A 26448-nucleotide genomic window follows, 5' to 3' on the forward strand; every position below is an offset into this window, starting at 1 on the left:
TGGATATACGCATACGCCATACCATCGACATCCGCGCTGAATCCCCTCCTCTGCCAGGGAAGTCCAGGAGGCTGGCTGACCTCATCGTCAGTTCGGGATATGTGATCCAAGACAACATCGCAAGCGCTGGTTTCAACCAGGTATGCAAGGCGCATTGCTTGTCGCCACATTTGGGATTTCCTCGCTGGAACAAGCAAGTCTAGAACTTTTGAGGCGGTTGAGTATTACGGCTTTCCCCCTAATTGAGCTCATAGATCACACTCAGACGTAGTTCCGAATTCTTACACATTGCTTTTCCGCTGCCACAGTCAACTCTCATTCGTCAAGGGATCTAAAAAGCGTTCTTGAGGAAACCCATGTGGCTGCCTGTAGTGAAATAGTGACCAACGTGATAGAGAGGTTTTCGTGTCTATCATTTGACGGCATTTCACTAATATTGCAGGGGTAAAGCTGCGGTGATGGCCATATGAGGATGAGGCGTGGCTCAAACCACGGCCCCGCGGTTCTGGTCCTTCCCGTCCCCACTCACACACCTTGCAGCTCAGCTGAATTCAGCCAGCCGCCGACGACGGAGCTGAACCAAATGGAACTTGCTAAACCCTTTCGCAGTAGCCGACTGCACTTTCTAAGAGCATACCAGAGCCCTCATTTGCGGGGACCAATCAGTCAATAAGTGTGATGCCGTGCGGCGTGTGATTCGAGAGGCGCTGGTATGAAGGGGCAAGTCAAACAGTAAAAGACACGATGACGATTATATCATCGCGAGTTAAAGATCGAGATTTCTGGGCCTGGGTCGTCGCGAAAAGGGGGTATTCAGGTAAGATTCTAGGAGAAAAGGTGTCGAGGGCATTATTGGAACAATCCATGTATGGTCTGGTCCATTCTCCATGGATCAATCAGACAGCTCAGTCATGCTTGTATCCCATTCACCAGCACTCAGTAGTAAGATAAGTACTTGAACTGCCTTGCTCGCAATGATTATCAATCAATGGCTCTTGTCCACTTACTTCTCGAAATTCCATGAAGAGAGTGCCCGACATAGTGAGATGGCTGAAATAAATCCTGGACGAAGATTAATGTGTTATTGAAAGTCGGTGGCGGCCGTATCAGACGCTGAAAAGTATGTCAACAGATAAAGAGACGGGAAGACTAAAAGGCAGAGACCAGGTCTAACAAACTGCCACATTATGTCCTCGCCGCTATTAAAAAGACAAGACAATGCGTAGTAAGGTGAGGGGAGTACATCTAAGTATCCTGCAATGCAATAGTATTTATTAAAGCATATTAATAGTTCTAACTTTAGGTATAGCTTAGCCTATCTAATTACATATGGGTATTAGACTCTAAGAGGTAAGAGACACTATAGGTACATACACTTTAAGAATTTCGAAGTCACGACAAGCGTCCTGAATATGGGTTACCCATTCGCAAGCACAGAATTCATAGCGAGACTAGTGTTTGTCATTGGGACCAAACTGAACTAATTTTTGTCCGGGAAGCACATTACGTGCACTTTCGAGATCGAAGACGTCGGGAGGTCTACTCACATCAGGTCAATTAGTCACCCGAACTACGATGCAAAGTATTACAAGTGGCTCCCCAGATCATGATGAGAGTTTAAACGGCGGCCGTAGCCCCGTTAAAGTCCAAATATTCGGGACCGCTTGACATCATTGGCTTGTTTCTAGCCCGTGGATTATTCAAGTGGACTTACTGAGTCCGGCACTTCATCGAAAAGTTGGATAAGTAATCAGGTTCAAAAGCGAAACCGAAGCAGACAGAAGAACCAAGTTGGCCGCTTTCATGTCTTTGGTAGGTCACTGCTCGATCGCGCTTGATGTGGCTGTCGATGTGGACATGCTCGGACGCGTTCTACTCTCCAATCCGATAGGCAGAGAAATGAGCCTCGCCTCAGGTAAAACGGCTGCCGGGGCCCCCTGAGGGTCATCCTGGCTGCAGGCGACTGAGATTACAGCTTGGTACGGTTCCGTGATCGATATGATGGTAAGCCCAAGCGACAAAGACCGAAGCGACAGAGACCGAATGCTGGTCCAAATCTCCGAAGCACCCACCACCAGTCGTAGAATGCCACCGTGTAAATAAGGTGGAAATCGTCTCGGGGACAGCCGACAGACCCGAGCAGAATTTCCCTGCGCAGAGGATCGCGTCCTTAGCGTGCTGCTCCAAATAAAGATAGGCGGCCACAACCCTGCTCCCGAGCCCTGCCGGCCCTGAACTTTGCTCGGCTGTGAAGAGACCAGGTCACACAGCCTTAGAACCCGACGGTGAAGACGATGAGGGTATCGTGACGTTGCCATTTGAACTCGGCGAAGTAAGGTGCGTATCGGATTAAGGGGCTCTGAAGACGTTGCTCTTCTTCGTCGTCTGTTTCATCGTCATGAAAAACCAGCAAGTAATAACAACAATCTGTTGTCTGTTTGTTCGGCCCTTTGATGGTTTAGCAGCCCCTGTCAGCACAACTTGCAAACCCAGCAACCGATGACATCTCGATCTCAGATTCCATTGTCACAGCCAAGATGGAAAAGCCTGCCGCTACGAAGGCTGAGCTGCATCCTATGAGGATACTCTCGAGTCAACGACTAGGAATAACTGGTACTAACCTTGTAAAACATCACACGTAAAGCATAGAACCTCGATTTCAGAAAGGGTCAAAGTATATGGTCTCGACCATCGAGCAGAAGCCTGACAAGTTACGGCTATGGAAGCTGTGCACCATTTCAGACTTCTTCAGAAGCTAAAACCTTCCACATGTCCATCGTCAACGACTAAACAAACTATCACGTTCCTTGCGTCGCAACCTCTCGTTTACATTGTGGTATCTGAGCGGAGTCTAAATGGCATCGAAGGCCTCGTGGCGAGATTGACAAAGATGCAAGAGCAAAATAGTACTCTAGAGTCAAAAGTGGTCACACGATTCATAAGCGACTGTCTCGCAGTCCACTTCACTGTGCTCATCATCAGATATCACAGATGCGGATAAGTCAACATAAGAACTAGTGGACAATTTCTTTCATTGTCATGCTACGAACGATCTCAGTCATCGTCATCATCGCCGCCGCCGCGACCACCACCTTCATCGCCATTGCCCTCGCCCTCCCCCCGGAAGGCATTCGGCGTCACGGCAACCGCCCTGTTGGAACTGCCCACCGGCGCGCCCGCCGTCGCGGCAACCGCATCGAACCCGGCAGACCGCGCGCTCCCCAGACGCGCCGTGAACGGCCCGAACCCGCGCTCGTGGAACCCCAGGTTCGCCCCGGGGTCTCCCGGGTTCCTCACCGCCCGCTCTGACAACGCCCAGCCCATGACGGCGTCGGTGCCCGCGGCCTCGGGCCCCAGCCCCAACGTGGCGTCGAGGCAGTTCTCGCAGAGGAACGTGTACGTGAGGGACGTCGCGTTGACTGAGACGCCGTCCGCGATGGGCCGCACGGCGAAGCGGCCCGTCACCTCGGGCGGGTTCTCCTCGTCAGTCGCCTGGCGGAACGTCGCCGTGACGCCGCCCCGGCCGTCCGGCCACGCCGCGAGGAAGAAGTTGCCCTCCATGTCGCCGGTGAGGCCCATGGCCCCCCACCCGGCGCCGTCGACCAGCGGGAACGAGAGCTGGCCGATGAAGGATGACGGCGAGGGCTCCTCGGGGAGGGCCATGGCGAAGCCGAACTGGGTGCGGGCGCCGAAGAAGCGCTCCATCGGGAGGCCCGTGGCCTGGTCCAAGAAGGGGGCGCTCCGTTGGGCTGCCGACGAGGTCGGTTCGTCGTCGTCGTCGTCGTCCTGGGCGCTGGCGAGGATGATGGTGTAGCAGAAGAGGAAGGCGAGCATGAAGGCTTTGAAGGTGAGAAGATGAGACGACGAGGGGACAGACGGGGTCGCCATCTTTTGTTTGTCGGGTAACGGGACCGACGAGTGAACCTTGGACCGAGGCGAGATTAAAGTGATTGTAATAGTTGGCGACCTGCGCACGGGAATCCAGTCACGCTGTGTTGTTGCACACACGGGGATGGCGGCTTGTTGATGGCATTGTGCTGTTGGAACTTGCCGAGAAGGACCGCGAATGTTATTTAACATCCAGTCGACACATGGTCGTTTGCGTCCGACCTACCCCTCTTCTCGACACTGGACCAAGATGCCATCATGATGTGACAGCTTCGTCTCGTCGCAGCACTCAGAGGGCGGTGATGAGGGCCGTGTTTTAGCCAAGATTAGCCCCTCCTCCTTAAAAGCCGAAATAGTGAATGAGAACATATCGGGCGAACGTAGCTACTTTTAGCGATGAGGCTATCCGGTTCTATTAATACGGCATGGAGTGTGGCAGGTTTTGGCGAAGCGCCGCACGCCAAGTTGTCAGTCGGGAAAGTCGTTTCGGGCTGTTTGGGGTAAGGCTGGCTGGTTGGAGGAGACCCTCCACCGTAGAGGACTCGTTTCCTGTGGTGTGAATCCGGGAGTCACAACTTCAGCATATGCAACTAGATGCCCTGGTAACTATGATCCATCGGACTCTACCCTGGTAAGAGACACTAAAAGACACTGAGTTAACCCCGAGGATTCAAGGAACCGATGTGGGGTGAATAGAAACATCGCGGGTCCGCTACTTCTCGAGAGCGTTCGTTTCGTCGTGCGACGCCGTATCCTGTTTCTCGTCCAGCACGAGACCGTTTGTCGGTGGGCGCCAAGGTGACGAGGTTTAATGCAGCGCGTCTCATGACGTCCCAGAAGCGGCCCTCTCCCCTGCTTCAAAGTCGCCTCGAATTGCACTCCGAAAACGAAAGGTTTCTTGTCGTTTAACCCAAAGAGGCTGATCGATGACCCCCTAAAGTGAGGAAATCAGCCTGAAAGCACGGAAAGCTTAGAGACTTTTGCCCAAGTGTGGTAGAGTCAAATGCTTGGCCATCTCCCCTCCGCAAGATGCGATGCATGATCGAATCTTCGATGGAACACAACTCGACCGAAGGACAGAGCAACGTTTCTGGAGCTGGACCACATTGTTTACAGGTTAGGTATGCTCAGCCAAAACAAAGTAGAAACAGGACCCAGAAATAGACCAAGAGAGAAAAAGGGTTCTTGACTGGCGCCCTGGGGACGAAAATGCCACCCAGGTAAGTCCCATCCCATCCCCACCATCCCGCAGTGTCTGGGAATAGACAACAGTTCCAGCGTCCGGAAATACAGGGGTCAGCCTTGGAGGCCAGGCCTTGTCTGCAACGTCGGCTGGACCTGCCCTTGACAAGAGGCTATTCCGTTCGTCTGATCGACCCAGGGTCCGGGGCAGAGACCCGACCTCGGTCCTGGTGTCAGCTTTGCGCGTCTCTCGCTTTGCACTGCAGTTAGACCAGAGTTGAGTTGACGGATTGGACCAACAACGGTGCAGTCCTTCAATGACCTCGCATTCGTTGTTCGAGGATGGTTTTGGCCAAGCCACCGCTCGCAAGACAATTTCCCAGCCCAGCCGCACAGGAAAGGAGGTGGGGGGGGGTCATAGGCAGGTGTTTAGTCTGGTGTGCCTTGGTAGCTGCGGATCACCGGTTGAGGCGGCAGAAGGCTGAAGACCATGCATACATCAGCTTCGCCGGGGTGAACTACGACATTGCAACGCTTGCCAGATAAACAGAATACAAGGTTAGTCGTCTAAATCGAGAAACATCGAGCGGTCCAGACTACTACCAGCGGCTGAGGACGCTTTGCGAAGCCCCATTCCATCTACGCACGTCTCGCATCTAGCACATGAGCCGCAGACCGGCCAGTCTGAGCATCTCCCCCGCCTCCGAGCGGGTTCAACGATCCACGGCGTTGTGGCAGAGTGGTCTAATGCGCAAGACTAGAAATCTTGTTCCTTCGGGAGCGTCTGTTCGAATCAGGCCAACGTCGAATCATTTTTGGCTTGGGTGCGTCTTTTAACTTCGTTTACAACTGTCGCCCACTTATTGAGAGTTCTTGTATGAGGTGCAAACAGACACGGCGTTGCTCACACAAAATGCGTTTTTTGTAACATAAAAGTGGAAAGGCTCTGCTTTGTCCTTTTTATCTTTTCACTTCATTTTCCAAGTGGTGGCCTTATGTAAGCACTTCCTCCAGAACCTATCCGCTCCGGCTGACCCGCTTGTCATATCCACTCCGGCTCCGTTCCGGGCTCTCCACATCGGAGCTCCTTCCCAGCCTCAAGCCCGGTTCCTCCCATGGCAATGAATGGGAATGAAAACATCACAACCCCCCCCCTGGTCCTATGCCTCATCATAGAATCCCAGGCAGCTTTGGATCTCACTTGATTCCATGCACTTGTATGACCTAACTACCCAAGGACGCAAACAACCCGAATCCAACTCTCCCTACACGCAGGGAGACGGCTCCGTACGCCGTTAACCCATCGTCGCTGTCGCCTCCAGCCACCCGACTCGGGGCAAACACGCCGCGAAAGGGAGAAACTTCCACGGGCCTGATGTTTGCTTCCCAGATCCACCCCATTCACCACCGCTGCTGTACGCCCGTTCGTCCCACGTACGCCCGGCGGACGTTTTAAACCGTGAAGGAGTTCTTTGTCGACGACCCCCAGAAGTAACCCTCGTATCGGCCTGTTCCATGCTCTCGTACTCCCAGCCCCGAAGTAAGGGATTCCGTCCGTCCTTCTCCCGCTCAACTTACTTATACCACAGATACATCGCCCATCACTTCGAATGGCCTCGTCCCTCCAAGCCTCGCGCCCCCCCCCCCCCCCCCCCCCCAACCTTTTGAACGAAACTTTCCACAATGCTCGTCTCAACCCTCCTCCTCGCCCTCACCGGCCTCATCCACCTCCCCATAACCCTCGCCGCCACGAACCCCCAGCACCCCCTACACCACGACGCCGCCGCCCCGCTCCCGCACCGGGGCCTCCTCCCCGGCGCCGCCTCCAGCCTGCTGTCCTTCGGCCTCGCCTCCTCCGCGACCACCACCCCCTCCTGCGCCCCGGCCCTCCAGAAGGCCTGCGACGGGAAGTGCATCCCCTCGACCGGCGACTGCTGCGCCACCGGCACCGGCGGCTACTGCGAGCCCGGCAAGCACTGCGTCCCCGGCGGCTGCTGCCGTGACGGCAACACCTGCTCCTCCGGCCCGCCGCAGGGCTGCTCCGCCGGCCGCGTCCTCTGCAACAGGCTGTGCGTCCCCAACGGCGCCGTCTGCTGCCCGCTCGCCGGGTACTGCAACGCCGGCGAGACGTGCGCCGCCGACGGCTCCTTCTGCACCAGATCGTCGTCGTCGTCCCCGTCCACCTCTGTCAAATCCACCATCTCCACCTCATCCGGGGACAAGAGCGGCAGCAAGGGCGGACAGTGCGTGGCCGACAAGGTCCCTTGCGTGAACGAGTGCATCCCCATGGGGAAGAGGTGCTGCACGACGTATTACTGCAACGCCGGGGAGACGTGCGAGCCCGACGGCAAGTGCGGCCCGATGCCGAGCGCCAAGGGTGGAGCAGGAGGAGGAGGAGGAGTGGGAGGAGGAGTGATCCAGTGTGGCAAGGGGAGCACGCTGTGCGGGACGGGTTGCATGCCGACGGGCGAGGTGTGTTGCGAGACGTACTACTGCTTCGCGGGGCAGACGTGCGCAGGGAACGGCCAGTGTCGGATCAACGGGACCACGAGAGCCGGAGGTGCGCCGGCGACGGCGCCGACGACGGCGAGTCTGCCGCGGAGCACGGCGAGTCTGCCGCGGAGCACGGCGAGTCTGCCGCGGAGCACGGCGAGTCTACGGTCTACGACGACGCTGGGCGGGTCGTCTCTATCTCCGTCCAAGATCAAGGCAACGGCGGTGAAGACGATGGTGGTGACCGATGATGAGGAGACGGCGACGGCCTCGAGTGCCTTGAGTTCGAGTGCTCCGACGACGACGAAGACATCGGCGATGGAGGCTACGACAAAGGTCACGGCTGTGGCGACGGTGACGACGGGGTTGACGACGTCTACCACGGCCGGGTCGGGCGTAGGGCCGGCCGGGAGGAAGCCCGGGGGCGCAGTGCTCGTGGCGGGATTGCTCGCAGCGGTCATCTGAGTCTGCTTGAGTCGGATCTCTATCCCATGATACGTGGTGTAATTAGTCACGCCAACAGAACACGATAAACATTATACATCATGAGTAACACGCCCGTGTGAATAAGTCCAAACCCCGAATGTATTGTCCATGATCCATGATACGCTTTCCATGCCATAATAACCTCTTTCTTTCTCTGTCTCCCCAACGCCAAACTTTTTCGTGCCTGTGATGATGATGATGATGATGGTGACGATGCCCAGAAAGAACAAAAGACAAAAAGACAAAAGTGACCCGGCGCCATGTGTGTGGTGCTACCTACCAAGCAATGCCGCCTACGCCTCGTAAATGTTTTTCATCATGTACACTCCTACAGATATCTCGGCCTCATCCATTCGACGTTGCGCAGGCCCAGGTTGAGCCCGTTGCTGGCCCACCACCTTCGCACCGGCTCCTGGTCGCCGATGCTGTCCTCCAGGGCCTCTTCAATATCGCACGTCCGGTATTCGACGCGGTGCTTGCGCCCCTCCATTCCCTCGAGCTCGCCGTACGCAAACTTGCGCCACCACTCGAGGACGCCAATGTGCTGGTGAATCGTCGGCTGGACGAGCACCTCGCCGTCAAAGGCGAGCTTGTCGTCGCCCTTGAGCTTCCGCCAGAGCTCGAGCACACCGACCTGGCCCCAGCGCGAGGCGATCTTGGCCACGCCGTCGCCGTGGGCCACGGGGATGCCGGATGCCATCCACCAGCGGATGACGTCGATCTGGCCGTGCTGGGCCGCCCACAGCAGTGATTTGCCGGGCCTCAGCACGATGGTGTCGTCCTGGGAGGCGGCGTCGCGCCACCACTCGAGCACCAGAAGATGGCCCTTTCCGCTGGCCTGCTCGAGGGCGGCCTCGGTGAAGCGGAGAGGCAGGCCGGAGCGGCGCCACCACCAGTCGAGGACCTGGATGTAGCCGTTCTTGGATGCGCCGTCGAGGGCCTCGGCGTCGTAGCACTGCTGGTGGCGGCCGCGGAAGTAGCGGCTCTCTTTCCAGTAGTCGAGGACGTCGGGGCGGCCAAAGTAGGCCGAGGCCTTGGTGGAGAGGACTTTGCCGTCAAAGGCCTGAAAGAGGTCGGGCCGGTTGGCTTCCATCCAGGCGAGCACCTCGATGAGCGAGAAGCGGATTAGCAATTTGATGACGAGGGCGGGAAGCTCGTGGAAGGCGGGTGGGGACTGGAGCAGCTTTTTGCAGACCGAAGTCGAGTCGCAGGTGAGGACGAGCCACTCGAGCTCGTGCTCGTAGACCTTGAGCGGGTCGTCGGGGTCGCTCGGATGCAGCTTCCAGGGGTGCGGCATGGGCAGGTTGGTGAAGATGCCGAGGGCCTGGGCGAGTTCCCAGTCGCCGGCGTAGTCGAGGATGATGGTCCAGATCTCGGGGGGCAGGTTGGAGTAGACGCGCGGATCGCCTGAGGCGAGGTAGCCGAGGTGGGTGACGACGTCGACGTCGCGGCCCAGGCCGAGCAGGTCGGCCTGGTTCTTGATGATGCCCAGGACGTCGTTGAAGCCGTTCCAGTTGACGATGCGCTTGGGGTTCTTGTGGGCGCCGTCGTAGTGCCACAGGATGGGGGGCATGGCGCGGACCCAAGGCCACTTTGCATTGATCTTGTTGAGCTGCCGCTTCGTGACGGGGTTCTCCCACATGTGAGTGCTCATGCCGGGGACGAGCAGAATCTTCTTGGTCATGTCCCAGCCCCTGAGGACCTCGAGCAAAAAGGTATCGGCGATGCCGGCCATCATCTTGGCCATGTTGTCGGCGTCGATGGGGGCCAGGACGAGCAGGTCGGCCCACTCGACGAGCTCAAAGGCCTGCTGACGGTAGAATTCGATGTCGTCGACATCGGCCTCGGAGCCGGCGCGCGAAGGCCCCAGAGGCAGCGTCATGGAGCGGTTCTGCATGGTGATGACGGTCTGAGTGAGGCGGGGAACGGCATCGTCGACGATGGCGCGCATGTCGATGGCGGAGCTCTTGGAGAGGCGGACGACGAGGGTCTGGGCCCATGATATATCGCGGGGGCCGTTGGCGGCGACCAGCAGGTGCAGTTTCCGGTCGCGGGGTTTGAAGTGGAGGGACGAGGATGAGGAGGCGCTCCGCGTTATACGCAGCGGCAGGGGATCGGGGGGATCCATTGGCACATGCTTCGGCGGCGGTCGTCGGGGGAGATGGCGACGGTCGGTGCCGTTTCGTCGACGGCCGGGTCGTGTGGGGGTTGAGTCTCGGTGTTCGTCGGGTGCAGCGGGTGCAGTTGGGACGTACGTTGGGTCGCGTGTGTCGTTGTTGGGTTGAGGTTTAAGGGACGGATGCGGGCGTTGCGACGTCGAGGATTGCGTCGACTGCTGGGAAAGGAAGAGGACGGGGGATGAGGCTGTCGGTGGCAGGTCGATGGATAGAAGAGACGCTGGACAGAAGACGGACTTTGGTATTGAGTCGTTTTCTGTTATTCGTACGTATAGTCTATCGGGTCGAAGCGGTCAGGGGGCGCTGTTGCTTTGCCGTTTGGTGATGAGGTTTGTGATTTGTGGTGTAGTACAGAGTGTCTCGTGCTGTATTGTTTGCCTTGTGTGGTGGTGCAGCGTCGGTCGCGGTCGGGCACGTCTACAGGGCGCCGCAGGGCAGCAACGGTTGAACAAGTAATTACCCGGTGTCGGTCTCGACCGCGTAACGTATCCGTGAGGTAAAGGGGTCAGGTCGGTTTCGGTAGCGCGGGTCAGAGATGGCGGGAAGAAAAACGACATGGATGGCGGGGGAGAGCGACATGTGGCATCACCATGACATTGCGAGATGGATGATTCGGTGGTGGTGGTGGTGGGTGGGTGGTTGATGGGTGGCAGGGGCGTCAAGGTTGTTTTCGGGGTGTCACTGCCAGGCGGTTGGTGATTCGTCGGGCAAAGAACTAGCGAGGCGAACTGAAAAGTCCGAGGCCCTTCCTTGCGAATTTGGGGGCGGCGGCGAGGAGAGGAGGAGGTGTTGAGAGTCGAGGAGAGAAACCAGGCGGATGGGATGCAGGCGGTAGACCGTACCGTAGACCGTACTGTCGACCGCAGATAGACGCAGGATGGAGACGCAGAATCGGGAAGACCAGGACGAGGAGTGGAGAAATGCTGCAGGGCATGCAAGAGAAGAGAAGAAAAAAAAAGGGGACGTTGACAGGGAAGAGGCGAGTAAAACGCCCAAGAGGCGTATGGATACTATGAGGTCGGTGAGGGGAGTTGGAGGGGAGAGCAAGAGGAAGAGGAGACCGAGAAGAGACGGAGCGGCGAGGAGGAAAAGAGAGGAAAATGGAAAAGGTGGGGACGAGACGGCGGAGGACGGACGGATGTACGGTGACATCTGGGAGACCCGCTTTTTAAGTGATGTGTAACGAGATACGTACCGGGACAGTTGTCAGTGGCCCCTACTTGTGTGCGTTGTGTTCTGAGTCTTTTGCTTGTACAGTAATGCCCTCATCGAATTGTGAATTGTGATGTATTCCTGTTCCTCTAGTTCGTTCTTTAGTGAGAAACTGGAGGTTAGATTACATCTTGTACAAAAAGCCTCACCAGGCTCTGCAACCCTTCCAAAATCCCAAGTGGAAGACAGTGGAAGACAAGTGGAAGTACAAGTGGTAAGCACAGTTGGAGGTGCAAGCCACAGTGGGGTGCAGCCCCTGCTGTTACCTAATCATGCTCGCCTCTGCATGACGGGTCCGTCTCAGTTCTCGGGAAGGAACGTCTTCTACGTCACTTACTCCTTTTTCTGTGAGACAACAATGCTAGCGCGGAAAGGTAAGGAAGGTAGCGTACTATCAGTGGCGGCGGGAGGGGAGGCTCTTTCCCTTCCTCGTGAGCGCAGTTCCTTCCAATTGCAACTATCTCCAACTGAGTGCTGCGTTCGTCATTTCCGAATACAGCAGGAACGATCAATTTACATTCGACCCCGACTCCTCCTGCCCGGAGCAGTTTCTCCTCACACTCACTCATCCACCACTCACGTATTTACTCACTTTATATCACTCACTCATCACTCACCCATCGCTCACTACTGACGCTCACTCACCCACTTATTTTCTCTCATCTCACACACCACCACCCGATTCCTCATCCCGTCTAGTCATCCATCCTCCACCCCGCATTACGCATTAGGTCATCGGCGTCCCTCCCCGCCCCGTGGCGTCCTCCGTAACACCGGCCCGCATCCCCGCCAATGCGGCCCGGCTGCGAAAAAGTCGTCCCGACAGACATATGTTCCCGATGCATCGGACGCCAAAATCCAAAGCCACTCAATGTTTCCTCTCCAGGGCGCTTAGAAGCACCGTTCATCATCTGCTCGGAAACGCAGACGGCACATTGGTGTGCCGTGACATTGCTATTGTAGCAAACCAGACTGCTGAACACAGCGAAACGAATCATTTCAGTCTCCCACTAACATAAAGATTACTCCAGCCCAACCCGGCGCCTTTTATGCTCGCTCATATGCTTCATCATCCGGCCTTGTTAACGAAATCGTTGGCAATCATTGAAAGCACCAGTGTGTGTTCATTCGTCGTTATCGTCGCTGTTGCTCTTCTCCACCCAGTCCTGCGCCCGCGATGCAAATTTCGAAATCATCAAAACCAAGACTCCGGCCAACAGGGCCGAGATTGCAGCTGGCGAACACCCAAAAGTCAGCAAAGTAAATCGAAAAACAACGCATCGCTAAGCCGTGGTCTGTGTGTGTGTGCGTGTATGTATGTGACTCACTAATCGTAAACGACCACCCTACCCCGATGGCATCTATCATGGGCACCAGCCCGCCGACACTGCCTGCCCCGAAGCTGTACTGAATGATGTACTTGCCGCTGATGACGGCCGTACGGTGCTCGGGCAACGCCTCTACGGTGAGAAAATACACCCTCCCCGGTTAGTAAAAGACAATCCAAACGACAGCACGGCATTTTCCCCCAAACAAACTCACCGGCGGAGTACGTGTTCAGCCCGCTGAACGACCACATGAGTCCGAGGCCCTCGAAGAAGGAGCTGACGATGGGCAGCGCCATCCCGCCCGCCTCCCTCTGCAGGCTCCACCCGAACACCAGCGTGCCGGCGGGCAGCACGAGGAAGATGGCCGGCAGGCTGCTTTTCAGCCGGTCCTGCGGCAGCCGGAGCCCGTTGCGCTTGCGCATGTACCGCTTGACCGTGTGGTCCGAGACGCGGCCGCCGATGGTGCTGCCCATCAGGAACCCGGCGCCCGGCGCGAGATAGAACAGGCCGCTGATGAGGGGCGAGGTGAGGTCGAACCGGGGGTTGATGACGCGTCGGATCGAGCTGAGGAGGCCGTACTGGTTGAAGCCCAGCAGGCCGCAGGCGAAGTTCTACACGGATGGGGGCCAGGGTCAGATTGATCGGTGACTCACGAGAGGGGGGAAGTAGTCAAGGGGGGAAGAAGAGTCGAAAGAGGGAAGAACAAGAAGATTCGAAAGGGGGGAGGGAAACATACGGCGGCGAGGATGTTGGGGTACCGGAACTGACGAAAGACCCCCATCGGGTTGAAGGCATGCGCGAGGTCTCTCAGGGACCGCACCGGCGTCTTTTCCGCGATCTGGTGCTTGGCCAGCTCGCTGGCCCGAGGGACGAAGAAGAAGGCCATGATCAGGCCGAGGAACGCCATGCCCGCCTGGACGCCGTAGATGACGCGCCAGCTGGTGAAGTTGACGATGACGCCGCCAGTCAGCGGGGCTAGACGGGGGGTGGGGGGTTGCGTTAACAAGATGTGCATCCTTCGCGATTTCATCTTTTCAGGATCTTCACTCACCTATCGTGTTGGCCGCGACGCAGCTGCCCAAGAAGAACCCGACAGCCGTACCACGAGTCGTCTGTCAAAAACAGTCAGGCATGATGCTTCATATGACACGAACCCCCCCGTTCGAAACTCACCGGCTCGAAAATGTCGGCCAGGATCGTCTGGCCCGCCACGAGGAAAAAGGGCCCCGTCGTGCCGCCGACGACCCAGATGGCCGTGAACAGCGCAAAGCTGCCCGCCAGCGCCGAGCCCACCGAGCACAGCGTCAGCAGCGCGTTGGCGACGAGGTACGTCGTCCGGCGGCCGAGGATCGTGCTGGCCGGCAGCCAGATGAGCGCCGACAGCGCCATGGCGACGAAGACGCCGGCGTTGGCCGTGCTGATGGCGTGCGTCGACGTGCCGAAGTCGGCGGCCACCTCGGTCGTCGCCGAGAGGATCGAGCTGCCGGAGAAGGTGACGGGCAGGGCCATCCAGCAGACGACGGCGAGGGTAACCCATTTGCGCCAGGTGGGCATCTGCATCACGACGTCGTCCGTTGCGCCGGGCCGGGGAGGGGCCGTGGCGGGGGCGGCCGGAGTATTCGGAGCAGTCGGTGCGGTCGGTGCTGCCGGAGCGGCCGCAACAGCGCCTGAGGCCGGCATATCGTACTGGGTTTCGGCGCTCGGGGAGCCCATATTAGAAAACCCTACTCTCATTCAAGAGAGACAAACTTAATCTGATGGTCTTTAATGAAGCACCCTCCTAGAGAAATGTGACAGAGCAACCCGGGAGCGCCCTCAAGAGTATATAGCCATGCGGCTGCTCCGCCGTTCGGAGGCCCCTTTCGGCAGGTGAAAAATCCTCCTATTTTTCTGCGGTCCTTCTCCTCTTCCCCCCATGACTCAAATGGTTCGTTTAGTGGGCCATGCATGGCGCCTTTGCACGAGGCCGGCCCGGCCGTGGGACGGGAATGCGACTGATATACGGCCTTTGGGTGGTTGGTTCATCAAGGGACGAGTCGGCTACTTGACAAGATGCCGACTTGGGTCTGTGGGGTCGGAATCGTGACGAACACGCTCGGCCAAATGTTTATTTTGGCCGAATCTGTGGGGAAATTCGACCAAACCTTCATCGGCGTAACGCTTCGTTTATGCCGAACTTCCCGCTTCTCACACTCGCACAGCATCTCACCTCGACAACAAAGAAATGCTGCCCTATTAGTGCTCATGAACTAAGACTACTGTACGGTCTTAAGACTGGTTCCGTTATACGTCACTCTATTTAGTAGAAGCCGGTCGGCGGAGAAGTGGTCAAATATCTGCTGCATTCCCTCGGCGTGTGGTACAATCTTCCCGAACCATCCATCGAAAGTCCTCAGTGACCAAGACCACTCACACACACACCCCAATCAGGCAAACCGAGTGGCCGTCATGGCATCCGAAGGAGAGGCGTCCAGCGCGGAAGACAAGGGCGTAGCAAGGCCCACTGCGGCATCTGCGATCCGTCCGAGGACAAAACCAACTGCGTGAGTGTGGTCCTCCAGTGTCTCATTTCTTTGCCCGCCCATGCTGTTTTGAGTGAGTATAGACGCTCACCTCGTATCTCCAATCTCCATAGTTGTCGCAGATGTCACTCACGAAAGGTGAGGTGCTCCGGAGGGCAGCCCTGCGAGAACTGCCGCCAGGCGAGCAAGAGTGCCGAATGCTCGTACCCCCGGAGGAACCGCATGGTTAAAGTCAGCCAACGGCAAGTTCACGCCACTTACAAGTCCAAGTATCAGGGACCGTGTTGTTGACGAATGAATCCTCCCCCTTCTCTCAGATATATCGACGACCTCATCGCCGAGAACCAACGGCTCAAGAACGACAGCAATGCCGCCGCGCAGGCCCGCTCCGAGGCCCTTCTCCCGGACATCCACATCGGAGCAGCGCCGGCCAAGGACACGGCAGACAACGCCGCCGCCGGCGTCGTCACCACCACGGCCACCGCCAGTACCAACACCAACACGGCCGCCGCCGCCATCCCTCCCCCATCCCTCGACGACCGCCCCTGGTTCTTCGAGATGAACATCCCGCACACGCCCATCCTCATCGGCGAGGCCTCGGACGCCGCCTTCGCCACACGGTTCCGGCAGGCCATCTCGTCCGCCGAGCACAGCCACATCCCGCGCGTCAACTACGCAACCGACGAGCGCCTCCTCGCCCTCTCCGACACGGACTGCCCGTGGCCCGGCCCCGCGCGCGCCCGCTTCCTCGTCGGCGTCGCCCTGCGCTACGTCAGCCGCTGCTACCACATCGTCCGCAAGGGACCCGTGCTCGACGCCCTCGAGCAGACGCTGCTGAACCCGGCCGAGAGCGACTCGCTGCTCAAGAGCAAGCTGTGGGCTCTCTTCGCCATCGGCGCCATGTACTCGACTCGCTCGGCCTCGTCCGAGAGGCACTTCCCGGGCATGGGCTACTTTGCCCGGGCGACGCGGGTCCTCCGGATCGTAAGCGAAAGGCCGAGGATCGACGTCGTTGAGTTGCGGCTGCTTCTCGTAAGATTTACCGTTTCTTTATCTGTCCATCCATCCCCATTCATCCCATCCCATCCCATCTTCAGTGGCTTTGTCTCGCTGACCACCCATGGGCTCAAGTCCTTCTACTCACTCGCCCTCAACCGACGGCACACCGCCTACACCTTTGCCGGCTCGGCAACCAGGCTTGCCGTCGTCATGGGCCTCCACCTCAACGTGCCCGAGTCGCAGCTGAGGGACGCCGCCGCCCGCGAGCACCGGGTCCGGGTATGGTGGACGGCCTACATCTTCGACCGCATGTGGGCGGCGAAGCTCGGCCACCCCGTCGCCGTGCAGGACATCGACATCGAGGTCGACCTGCCGTCGAACCCGGCCGTGGACGAGAGCGTGGCCGACGACTTCGCCGACGCCTCGTACTTTGTCGCGAGCGTGAAGCTCGCCCGCCTCCTCGGCCGCGTCGTGCCGTCCATCTACCGGAGGAGGGCCCAGCAGACCTCGCTGTCGCACAGGGTCCAAGAGGCGCTCAAGGAGCTCCGGGCTTGGTCGGGGGAGCTTCCGCCGCAGCTTCACATTGACTTCAAGCCGACCTCCGAACGCACGCCGAAGCCCATCTCGTTGCACCTCAACTTCAACCAGGTATGTATAGCTAGACATATATATCAGCGAATTCCTCTTCGTTCATACAAGGGGAAAAAATGGCTAACTCTGAGTCTTAAAGTGTGCCGTGAGCACCACCCGCCCCATCCTCCTCCACGTCCTCCGCACCCACGTGGCATCGTGGGGTACGCCGGCCGCCCCGGAGCCCCGGATCCCGGCCACAGCCATGACGCTGGCCGAGACGTGCATCCGGTGCGCGCGGCACTCGTGCCGGCTGCTGACGGAGTGCTGGATCGACGGCTCCTTCGCGACGTTCGACTACTTCTACACGCAGTACCTCTTCTCCGCCGCCACGATCCTCGCCGCCTCGAGCCTGCTGAGCGGCGGCAAGGAGGCGGCCAACGACCGCGAGCAGTTCGAGGAGGCCGCGCAGTTCCTCTCGCAGCTCAAGGACAGCGGCAACTTCGCCGCCGAGGAGTTCTGCCAGCACATCGACGCCATGAAGGCCACCATGGCCGCCGCCCGGGCCCGGAGGGGAGGCTACGCCGATGTCCCCGCGGGAAGCACCGCGGCCGGCGCCCCCTACTCCTCCACCACCACCACCTCCTCCTCCTCGTCGGCTGGGGTGGTGTTCCCCGATGCCGCCGGGTCAGCCTTTGTTGGCGACGCCGTGACGCTCGGCCAGCCGTTTGAGGCGCAGAACACGACGGCCGGCATGGCGCTCAACGAGCCCTCGCTGCAGGAGCTGCTGGCCCAGCCGCTCCTCGACCTGCAGTTCATTGACGCTTCGATCTACAACGATGGGGCCCAGGGGCTGTACTGGCCGGACTTTAGTCCCGAGTCGTGGACGCCCGACACGTGGACGGCGACATGAGAGGCTTGGGGCATGGCTATATTATTCAAAGACCGTAGGGTATAGGATACCAGGATTGTACGGTAAGGAGGACTTATTTGTCAATTTGGTCTCAGTCTCCCCTGCCGGACTCGAGCATCTTACAGCGCCGGGCTATCTACCAAAACTTGAACGGCACACCCAACCGTCTTGCCGCGTTCGGCGTCGGAGATCCGGAAGCTGAGGCTGAAACGCCGGTCCCTGTACCGGACCCTGTGGGTGAACCGGACTCCGTCACCGACGCCGCCAAGGTCGTCGAGTCGGTCACTGACGCCGTGGGCACTACCTCCGTCACCGTGGCCGTCGCCGTCGCCGCATCCGTCCCGCTCCCGCTACCATCGCACGACACCTCCCCCGGCACGACGGCGTAGGACGTGCTGCACCCGATGCGGGCGCAGATCTCCCGGCACGACAGCGTGATGTACTCTGTCGGCGCCGGGGTTGGGCAGCCGCATGACTGCGTCAGGGTCACCACCGAGAGACAATGCGGCGTCGGGCAGGTCGCGCATCGCTCAGCCACCGACGTGACGGTCGGGCAGCCGCCGTCCGTGCCGATGCCGTCCGTCTCGACGGGGAGGGTGACGGAGGGCGGCAGGTCGATGGGGAGCAGCGAGTAGAGGTCCGACTCCGACGCCGTCTGGGCGGCGATCGGGGCGGCGCTGGATTGCAATGTTAGTTGAGAGATGGAAACTTGGTGGTTGCTGTTGATGAGGGGATGGGGGGAAGGGGGCCGCCATACACGAAGATGATGGGCGAGATATGCTTGGTGAACTTCATTGTGACGGCTTAGACTGTATGAGGGGGAGGGGAGCAGATGGATGAGAGAATCACGAGTTTTGACAGATGAACGACGAGGAAAGCTAAGCTTGACATTTCAACCCAGAGAACCGCCGTCCGTCGAGGCCTTTATGAGGTCGAGGACGGGTGACACCACCGATCATCTCCTCTTTTCTCGACACCCCCGAAGCTCATTCGTCCGGTCCATCGGTGTACGCTGCGAAAGACAAGCACCATCCTCTTTCGGCATTGGGCTTCTTGGCTTGCAGGGGTGCCGTTGCGGAGATCCCGTATCGACTGGCAACCGACCTCTCGATTTCCCTTGCTGTGGCGGGGGGAGTTGTCGAGGGGACGACGTAGTTTCGCCCCGGAAGCCAACCATAGAGGAATTTCATCGGCGGAGAGGGGAGGGGTTCGAGTTTCGGAGAGTGTGCTGTCTTGTATGCCAATGGTAGGGATACCTTCTCATATGGAGACAGAGCTCTCCCATTGACATGCAGCCAAGTATCAACAGACCAGCAAGTTGTCTAGTTACCTTCCTATTAAAGTCGATGGACCAACTGGACAGCCCACTCTTTCTCTGTTACCGGGGCGAGGGGATTATACTATATTCGTAGAAAATCACTCTCATTTGTTGCAATTCATCCATGTGAATAGGACTGGCTGTGTGGTGTCCCCACGTCTTTGGAAGAGTCTCTAGTCTCTCGATGTAAGAGTCTCGACAACTACACCGCATCAAATCACATCACGACGTCCTGACGCCGCTTGTCGGCAACCTTTTCCTGCGACGAGTTCCTTTCCCGCGACGAGTTCCTCTCCTGCGTCCACGTCTCGCCGCTCGGCCCGCGCGCGTCGATGGCAGCCGCCCCCTCGGCGTCCTGCGGCACCCCGTCAATGTCCAACGTGCCCGCCGCGTTTGCCCGCGAAAAGATGGTACCCGGCAAGATGGGATAGTCGCCCTCGGCCCGCTTGTGCTCGGGCACCAGCACGTTGAACCAGCGCGGCATGACGAGCCCGACGAGCGAGCTGACGAGCACGATGTGCATGAAGGCGAAGCCGGCGATTTGCAGCGGGTCCCAGCGCTTCTCGGCGTAAAAGTTGGGGTACGCGAAGGAGAAGATGATGCCCACGATAGGTGCCGTGTTGTACTTGAGGACGAAGGGCCAGATGGACGGGATCCTCCACTGCCCGCCGACGCAGATCGTGGCGTTGAGATCGCGGCGTAGTTGGTTGCCCTGAGGGGGTCAGTAAGCACGCCATGGATGTGTGTAGGTCAAGTGAAGGAAAGGAATCTATATAAAAGCAGAGAGAACATACCGAGTAGGAACTCAGATACCAGAACCGCCTCATGATGGAGTTCTTGCAGAAAAAGTTGGGGCAGTAGGCCGTCGGGTCAGAGGCCAGCAGCACCGAAGACAACGTCCCGATGATGAACATGCCGAAGCCGACACCGGCGCCGGCCTCGGCCGAGACGGCATGCGCAACGACGAGACCCACGAACATGCCGCCAACGTAGCCGAACAGGTTATACAAACACCACGACAAAAGCCCGCACTGGTCGACGACATCGCGGTACCGGTAGAGCGTCGTGGCGCAGACGGCCTCGCACCAGACGATCCAGAACAGGGCGAGGTAGTTGATCCACGTGTCGGCGGCGTCGACGAGCGTGTACCCGAACTCGGTGCAGAAGGGCAGCGAGATGAGGAACGAGGCGATGACGATGACGGTCGACACCAAGGGGCGCGAGTACCGCTTCCCCCAGTCCGTGTCGCAGACCATGGTGACGAGCGTCTCGAGCAGCGCAAAGGCCGAGCCGAGGCCGAGGATGAAGAGCGTCGCGAAGAAGAGCACGCCCCAGAAGTTGGCGCCCGGCATCTCCGAGATGGCCTCCGGGTACGTCAGGAAGCCGACGACGAAGGTGTTGAGCCGCTCGCTCGTGTCCGGGTGCATGCCGAGGTAGCCGACGACGCCGAAGACGGACATGGAGCCGATGATCTCGATGAGCGAGTTGGAGATGCAGATGATGAGGGCGTCCTGCACGGCGTTGGAGTACTTGGAGTTGTACGACGCGTAGCTGGTGTAGTATCTGGGGAGGGATGAGGGTTGTGTTAGCCGGCATTGGAAGTTTTGGCCCTCCCCTCCTGTAATCGAAGACGGGGTCAGAGGACGAAACGAGTCCCTCCCTCACTCACCCCATGCCGATACCCGTACTGAAGAAGACTTGGCCACAGGCTTCCTGCCATATGGTGCCCGAGGCGAGCTTGTCGCCATGCCACTCCGTCCAGTAGATGCGTATGCCGTCGATGGCGTTGGGGAGCGAGCATCCGCGGCCGATGAGGACGATCATGAGGATCAGAGGCATGGCCATCGTGAAGTAGACCACACGGCCCGTGAGACCGATGCCTTTGAACATGCACAGCCAGACAACTAGAACAGGGGGAGAGGGAGAGAAACCGTTAACAAAAGCAAAACAACATTTTGATACAGTTCACTGATGCAACGACGTACCGAACCAGGTGAATAGATTCCACAACGTCGTCTCCGTGACCATGCCCATCCCGGGATAATAGGTGTAGTCCTGAACGGCGCTCCCGTCGGCCGTCAGGTTACCCTGGACGCCGGGGACATCCTGCAGGACCGTCCCGTAAAAGAACTCCTCGTTGCGGCCGGTCCACGGCAGCGGGCTGACGAAGGAGTGCCGGAAGTACGTCATGATCCAGGCGATGATGGGCACGTAGTAGATGACGATGGCGTAGCCGATGTAGACGACGCCGAACCCGACGCCCTTGGCGCGCTTGTGCGCGTGGTGCCACGCCAGCACGCAGCCGCTGCGGTAGGCCTGGCCGATGCTGATCTCGAGCAGCAGCGTCGGGATCGCGAGGCACGCGAGCGAGATGAGGTACGGGATGAAGAACTGCAGGCCGTGGTTGTTGAAGACGATGGACGGGAACCGGAGCAGGTTACCCAGCCCGACGGCGCCGCCCATGGCCGCGAAGATGAAGGACGTCCGCGAGCCCCAGACGTCGCGCCCGTCGTCGCCCTTGTCGGCGCTCGGCGCGAGCACGTTGTAGATCTTCCTGCCGATGCTGGCCATCGTGGGCGTGATTCTTTTGAACCCGGGAGCTGCCAGATACCGGTGGGGTTTAACAAAAGATTAGCGGAGAGAAAATGTTTAAATCATGGAAGGACGTCGGGTAATAAGAAAGACTGTCAGTTGTAGGCGGTGCTCTAGTGTTTTCTTGATAGCAGCAGAGATGGGTGATTGTTGTATCTCAAAGGCTTGGCGACAACAACAATAATGGTCTCATGGAAATGGACCCTTAGAGTCGAGTTGAGAAGAACAGGAAAAGAGTTTCGACAGACAAGCTCGCTTGCTTGCTACGCCGGGGCTGGTCTGGACTTATATGAGGGATGAAATCGCATACCAAGTCCCTCCCCCCCGGCCAAACCTGGGCTTCGACCCAAACCTTTGGCGACGGCCTGCCCCTGTAAGCATCATATCTTCTCGGGAAACAAGGACAGAAAAGCGCCCAGCAGAATTCATCTGCTAAGGAAAAGGAAAAGTCGAGGAGGAAAAAGCTGGCCACCCCCCCGGGCCACCGTGGCACGCGACCATGCCAGCCAAGCATCTTGGATGTCTTGTCCAAAGATAAGGACCTTCCAGAAACCCTCGACGCGTCCCAAGCCCACGACGTCGCTCACCCTGACACCCAAGAGACTTCATTGGGTCGCCCGCACAGCTGAGCTGTCGGCCAAGAGCCTCAGGTACCACCAAGTCGGGGGGGCAACTCGGCTTCCCGGCCTCGCTATCTATCCCCATCCAGATACCAAGCATCTTGGCCCGCCGGAATATCAGTAGACGCGTGATGGGGGGTGCAATTTCCCCACACCTTGGCACACGCGCGGCAGCGTCAGCGGCCGAGATGCTGATTGGGGCCGATGGCTACGGATGGCGCCGTCGACGGGGCGGGCACCAACGGACTCTGCCTCTTGGCTCTTGGTGGTTCTTGGTGGTTCTTGGGGGTTTGGTCTTGGGTGCGACGCACCCCCCGTTCGTGGACGGATTACGTCGCCGGAGACTATGTCTCAGCCCTCAGTCAGTATTGAGAGGAGTCGGCCTGACCGAGCGGGATGTCGAGTAAAGTCAGCGTTGACGATTGTAACCATTTTCGAACAATGGTTGTCTCCTTGACCGGCCCAGGTATTGCGGGAAGAGGTCCCAGTAAGACAGCATGAGCGCACCAATCCCCCCCGGTGCTGATCTCTCTAAACCTCGTTATTTCAGGAAAGAAAAAAGAAGAAAAGAAAAAGAACTGTTAACTCGGGAGTGATTCTTTCCACCATACCCTCGGCATGTCTCCTATGGTCAGGCTACAGATCTCAAATTTCCTCCTCAATCTACATTCCCTGCCGTGACTTGAACATCACATGAACCATGAAACTATGGAGAATTTCTGTCTTCTCAGTCGCCAATATAGTCCCGTATCTACTACTTAAGACGTCCTCTACCGATGTACCAACCCCCAATCATTATCCATCGATTACTACGCGCTATTCATCGTCGAATCCCAGCTCAATCACAGCCCAATTCCAACCCATCGTCCCAGTTTCTAGCTTCTACTCCGTTCCTTCGGCTTTAGCCACTGAAAAATGACAGTCCATGCGGCCGAATACCATGCAGCGAGCCCAGCTAACAGGTAAAGGAAACCGGCTACGAGGGAGACGTAAAAGGCGCCAGGGATCACGTCTGCAAACATGAGAGCCCAAACTGGTAGCGCCAAGGCATAAGCCACAGTGGAAACTTTTAACCACTTGAGTGAGATGTGAAGGTCTTTGGCAACTTTCAGGACCCCTTCGTCTCTTCGGTGAGTGTCGGACTAAATGTTTCAATGAATGAGTCTTCACTCGCCAATGCGTATGAAGCGTGGTGCTGGCTTACCAATTTTCCCATCTCAACCCCGCAACTACCACTTGCAACCTCTTTGATTTCAGTCAACTGGTGATTCTCGTGTCTGTGTTTGACTTTGTTGGGTGGTGTGACAATTGAAGACGATTCCGACTGAGTTGAGATACGTTCCACTTGAGGCTGTGCCGGCGTAACAGTGGCTGTGGAGTGTGTTAGAAGAATTCAAGCCAAGCGTATCAAACCATGAGTAAAGTGAAGCATCCCAGAGCCAAATAAAACAGGACTTACACGAGTATGCCTCCCACGCGGCTAAAAAGGGGAGGCCAACAAGGATCAAAGGCACCAGCTGTCCAAAGTTCGGCTTCATCTTGGCGTGTTCTGCGTGCGCGTAAATGTAGAATTTCAAAAGGCCGGCGATGCCAAAGACAAAGTAGAACGCCAACCACATGATGTCCCATAAGAAGCTGGTTGAGACGCTCTCAATCCATATCTTGGATACCAAACGCCACTGCGTGAGGCTCAAAGGATCAGCTCTGCCACGGCCACGTTTCTTGCGAAGCGCTTCTAGAGAAGACCTCCTCTCCTCGTCTGCGTTATTGTAAGCCTGGTCTACGGCCTGGTCGAACATTGGACGCAACGACCGCGCCGTCCAGTAGTGAGAGTCATGACGGGCCAGCGGGTGGTACAGTTCGAGAAAACGTCTCGAGTAACCCAGCAAAAGGACGAGAATGAGCACCACCAGATTGGAAACCAGGATCATTTCGTCAGAATATTTGACGTAACGAGGCCTCTCCAGATCGACCAGCTTCAGGTTTTCTCTCGCACATTTGACCGAGATACGGCGGTTGAATCGGAAAGTTACCGAGTCGGAGATGACCATGCACACGGCCAAGAGAGCGAGGAAAACAGAAACCAAGACGACTCGGAAGTCCCTTAGGCGCTTGTTGGCATCGAAATGCTCCCGCAGGAGGGATATGGTGCAGAGGTGTACGATGCAGGAGCAGTAGCCGAGCCTCGTGGCGACCTGGAACGAATAGACGGAGAAGGACTCGCTGAGCTCGCTGAACGTCATGTACGTGGTGACAATGATGAGGGCCACTCCCGTGATGAGCTGCTGGTCGCTCATCGCTAGGATGAAGGATTCAAACGCTCGAACCCTTTTGATTCTGGTCTCCTGGGCGGTTCGAGAACCCCGAGTGCTGTGCCATTGAGGCAGTCTCAAGGGAAAGGAATCCGATCGCAGGGGCGAGAGATTCTGGGAAACGGCCAAGTCGATCGAGTTGTATCGAGATTCGGGGAGCAGTCTGAAGATGTATGCCGCTATAATGGCCGCATACGTAAGGGCGAAAGACACCATGAACGAAGCGACAACCTGGCGAGCGTCAGTACAGAACCCCTTACGCAGGCACACTGCAATAACATACCCCCCACCCTGTCACATCGGGGTCTGCAATGTCTTCCAGGAGCTCGCAGCCTTTTTGTGTGACCAGATAGTCTGTTGGCTGGTCCATAGTCTAAGTGGCCAGGCCTGAAACTTTAGTTTTCGCTGTTGTTCCCTCAGGAACCTTTACCTCGTAGAGAATGTCTCCGCAAGTCAAGTATAGGTGTTGTTTCAGAGCCCGGGGGTTGCAGTAGAGGAAGTATCACAGCTACAGTATTGGAGTTGGGGTTATTAGACTCCAGTCGGCGTGATAACTTGCTGAGTCGCCGAACCTGGATTATTTCGTACCAACTTGGTCAAAATGTTGCATTTGCCAGCGCAAAAGATACAACAGAACTATGATGCTCAGGAAAGAGGAATTTTCTACTAGTGACACGGCCTGGATAGATGAGTGGTGTTCACCTCTAAGACGAGGATGAGGTTTGATTAGTAAGTTAAAAAAGAGAATGTTTCGGTGTGGATGATCATGTGGCATCAATCAGCCGTCAGTCAGAGCCCGCTGTTCGTACTTTTGTGAAAGAACAGTCGAGGGATTGAAGAAGAGCTGGTGGCAGAGGAGAGGAAAGAGAAATAAACCGACTTAAAAACAATGTCACCATTTGCGCCGTGCTTGGCTCTGGACAGCAGCCGGGGTCCGATTCGCCCGAGACTGCATACTCGTTCAGCTGTAATGCAGATATCGTATCACCAGTCACCAGTCACCAGCACATCATTGGTTCGAAAAGAGAGAATCTGCCTTGCATCGTTTTTCCAAATCAGCTAGCTCCTTGCCACTCAACCCCTGCTCTCCTGTACCGCACAGCCTGAAGGCGACAGGCGACCCAGGCGCAATCATGCGTTTGACTGGCATTTGGTTATGCCTATGGCTCAACCTGTTTCACATCACGGGAATCGCCAGGTGACTAAAAGCGTGGGCAGTTTCTTCTCCGAAGAGCCCAGTAGAAACAATTCTGGCGAAGCCTTTCCCCCGAGCATTCGCCGACATGGCATGGTTCTTGCGGCAAAAGGGTGGTTTAGCGCTGGGTCTCAAGTCTTCAACATTACAGCGCTGGTGGCCCAAACAGTCAGTCCCTCGTTTATCGGGTCTAGATCGGATGCTTTCGACTCTGAAGAACGAGTACGCAGTCGGTCAGGTAACCGTCGCCTATGCAAATAAGGACGAGGTTGACAAGCGTTGCGTCGCCAGCATCCAATAAACGTACCAATCGACGAGCATACCCCCGAAGCCACTCGTACTACAAAAGCGACTCGCACGGAAATGCGTCTGTCATTCCCGTCCCGTGCGGCTGGCACATTAGAACCTCTTGTCTCTTCACGCCTTCGTTGTAGATGTGTCCGATCCGTGTTCTGGAAAGAATCAGGCTATCTGTCTGGAACACTACCATTGACTTGGACTTCACGACCCTGAGATGGCTCTCCACCGGCCAGAGATTCACTTGACTCAGGCTTCCTCCGAGTTTGAAGCGGTCCTGGAAGCAGACCACAAGGCAAGGCGGCGTTCCGTAATGCGCGGATTGCCGCACGCACGGCGCCGCC

At 57.6% G+C, this 26448-nt stretch overlaps 8 protein-coding genes across 8 annotated transcripts; 2 read left to right on the top strand and 6 right to left on the bottom strand.

The window, feature by feature from the left end:
- Positions 1–3054: 3054 nt before the first annotated feature.
- Positions 3055–3888, bottom strand: CDEST_08998 (Putative cellobiose dehydrogenase, cytochrome domain-containing protein; the record flags this gene model as incomplete). The annotated part of the gene is made up of 1 exon (XM_062925157.1): positions 3055–3888. One exon carries the CDS (start codon positions 3886–3888, stop codon positions 3055–3057), a length of 834 nt encoding a protein of 277 aa, XP_062781208.1.
- Positions 3889–6278: 2390 nt separating this feature from the next.
- CDEST_08999 (uncharacterized protein) lies at positions 6279–8363 on the top strand. The gene has a single exon (XM_062925158.1). The coding sequence runs from the start codon at positions 6754–6756 to the stop codon at positions 8026–8028; it is 1275 nt and encodes a 424-aa protein (XP_062781209.1). The 5' UTR covers positions 6279–6753; the 3' UTR covers positions 8029–8363.
- A 1-nt stretch (position 8364) lies between these two features.
- CDEST_09000 (Putative flavoprotein) lies at positions 8365–11320 on the bottom strand. Its single transcript, XM_062925159.1, has one exon. It carries the CDS (start codon positions 10175–10177, stop codon positions 8378–8380), a length of 1800 nt encoding a protein of 599 aa, XP_062781210.1. The 5' UTR covers positions 10178–11320; the 3' UTR covers positions 8365–8377.
- A 1242-nt stretch (positions 11321–12562) lies between these two features.
- On the bottom strand, positions 12563–14479 carry CDEST_09001 (Putative major facilitator superfamily, MFS transporter superfamily; the record flags this gene model as incomplete). The annotated part of the gene is made up of 6 exons (XM_062925160.1): positions 12563–12672; positions 12767–12898; positions 12981–13377; positions 13503–13741; positions 13818–13878; positions 13940–14479. 6 exons carry the CDS (start codon positions 14477–14479, stop codon positions 12563–12565), a joined length of 1479 nt encoding a protein of 492 aa, XP_062781211.1.
- Positions 14480–15214: 735 nt separating this feature from the next.
- On the top strand, positions 15215–17770 carry CDEST_09002 (uncharacterized protein; the record flags this gene model as incomplete). The annotated part of the gene is made up of 5 exons (XM_062925161.1): positions 15215–15309; positions 15402–15530; positions 15606–16320; positions 16420–16935; positions 17018–17770. The coding sequence occupies 5 exons, from the start codon at positions 15215–15217 to the stop codon at positions 17768–17770; spliced, it is 2208 nt and encodes a 735-aa protein (XP_062781212.1).
- Positions 17771–17778: 8 nt separating this feature from the next.
- On the bottom strand, positions 17779–19205 carry CDEST_09003 (uncharacterized protein). The gene is made up of 2 exons (XM_062925162.1): positions 18528–19205; positions 17779–18447 (listed from the first exon to the last, which is right to left on the bottom strand). The coding sequence occupies exons 1-2, from the start codon at positions 18563–18565 to the stop codon at positions 17907–17909; spliced, it is 579 nt and encodes a 192-aa protein (XP_062781213.1). The 5' UTR covers positions 18566–19205; the 3' UTR covers positions 17779–17906.
- Positions 19206–19305: 100 nt separating this feature from the next.
- CDEST_09004 (Putative sodium:neurotransmitter symporter) lies at positions 19306–21659 on the bottom strand (the record flags this gene model as incomplete). Its single annotated transcript, XM_062925163.1, has 4 exons — positions 19306–19800; positions 19883–20651; positions 20758–20992; positions 21074–21659. The coding sequence occupies 4 exons, from the start codon at positions 21657–21659 to the stop codon at positions 19306–19308; spliced, it is 2085 nt and encodes a 694-aa protein (XP_062781214.1).
- Positions 21660–22954: 1295 nt separating this feature from the next.
- On the bottom strand, positions 22955–25442 carry CDEST_09005 (uncharacterized protein). The gene is made up of 4 exons (XM_062925164.1): positions 24896–25442; positions 23760–24843; positions 23505–23671; positions 22955–23442 (listed from the first exon to the last, which is right to left on the bottom strand). The coding sequence occupies exons 1-4, from the start codon at positions 24980–24982 to the stop codon at positions 23176–23178; spliced, it is 1605 nt and encodes a 534-aa protein (XP_062781215.1). The 5' UTR covers positions 24983–25442; the 3' UTR covers positions 22955–23175.
- Between the last annotated feature and the right edge of the window lie 1006 nt (positions 25443–26448).

Source organism: Colletotrichum destructivum, chromosome 5 (assembly GCF_034447905.1).
Source record: "Colletotrichum destructivum chromosome 5, complete sequence".
Classification (NCBI taxonomy): Eukaryota; Fungi; Ascomycota; class Sordariomycetes; order Glomerellales; family Glomerellaceae; genus Colletotrichum; species Colletotrichum destructivum.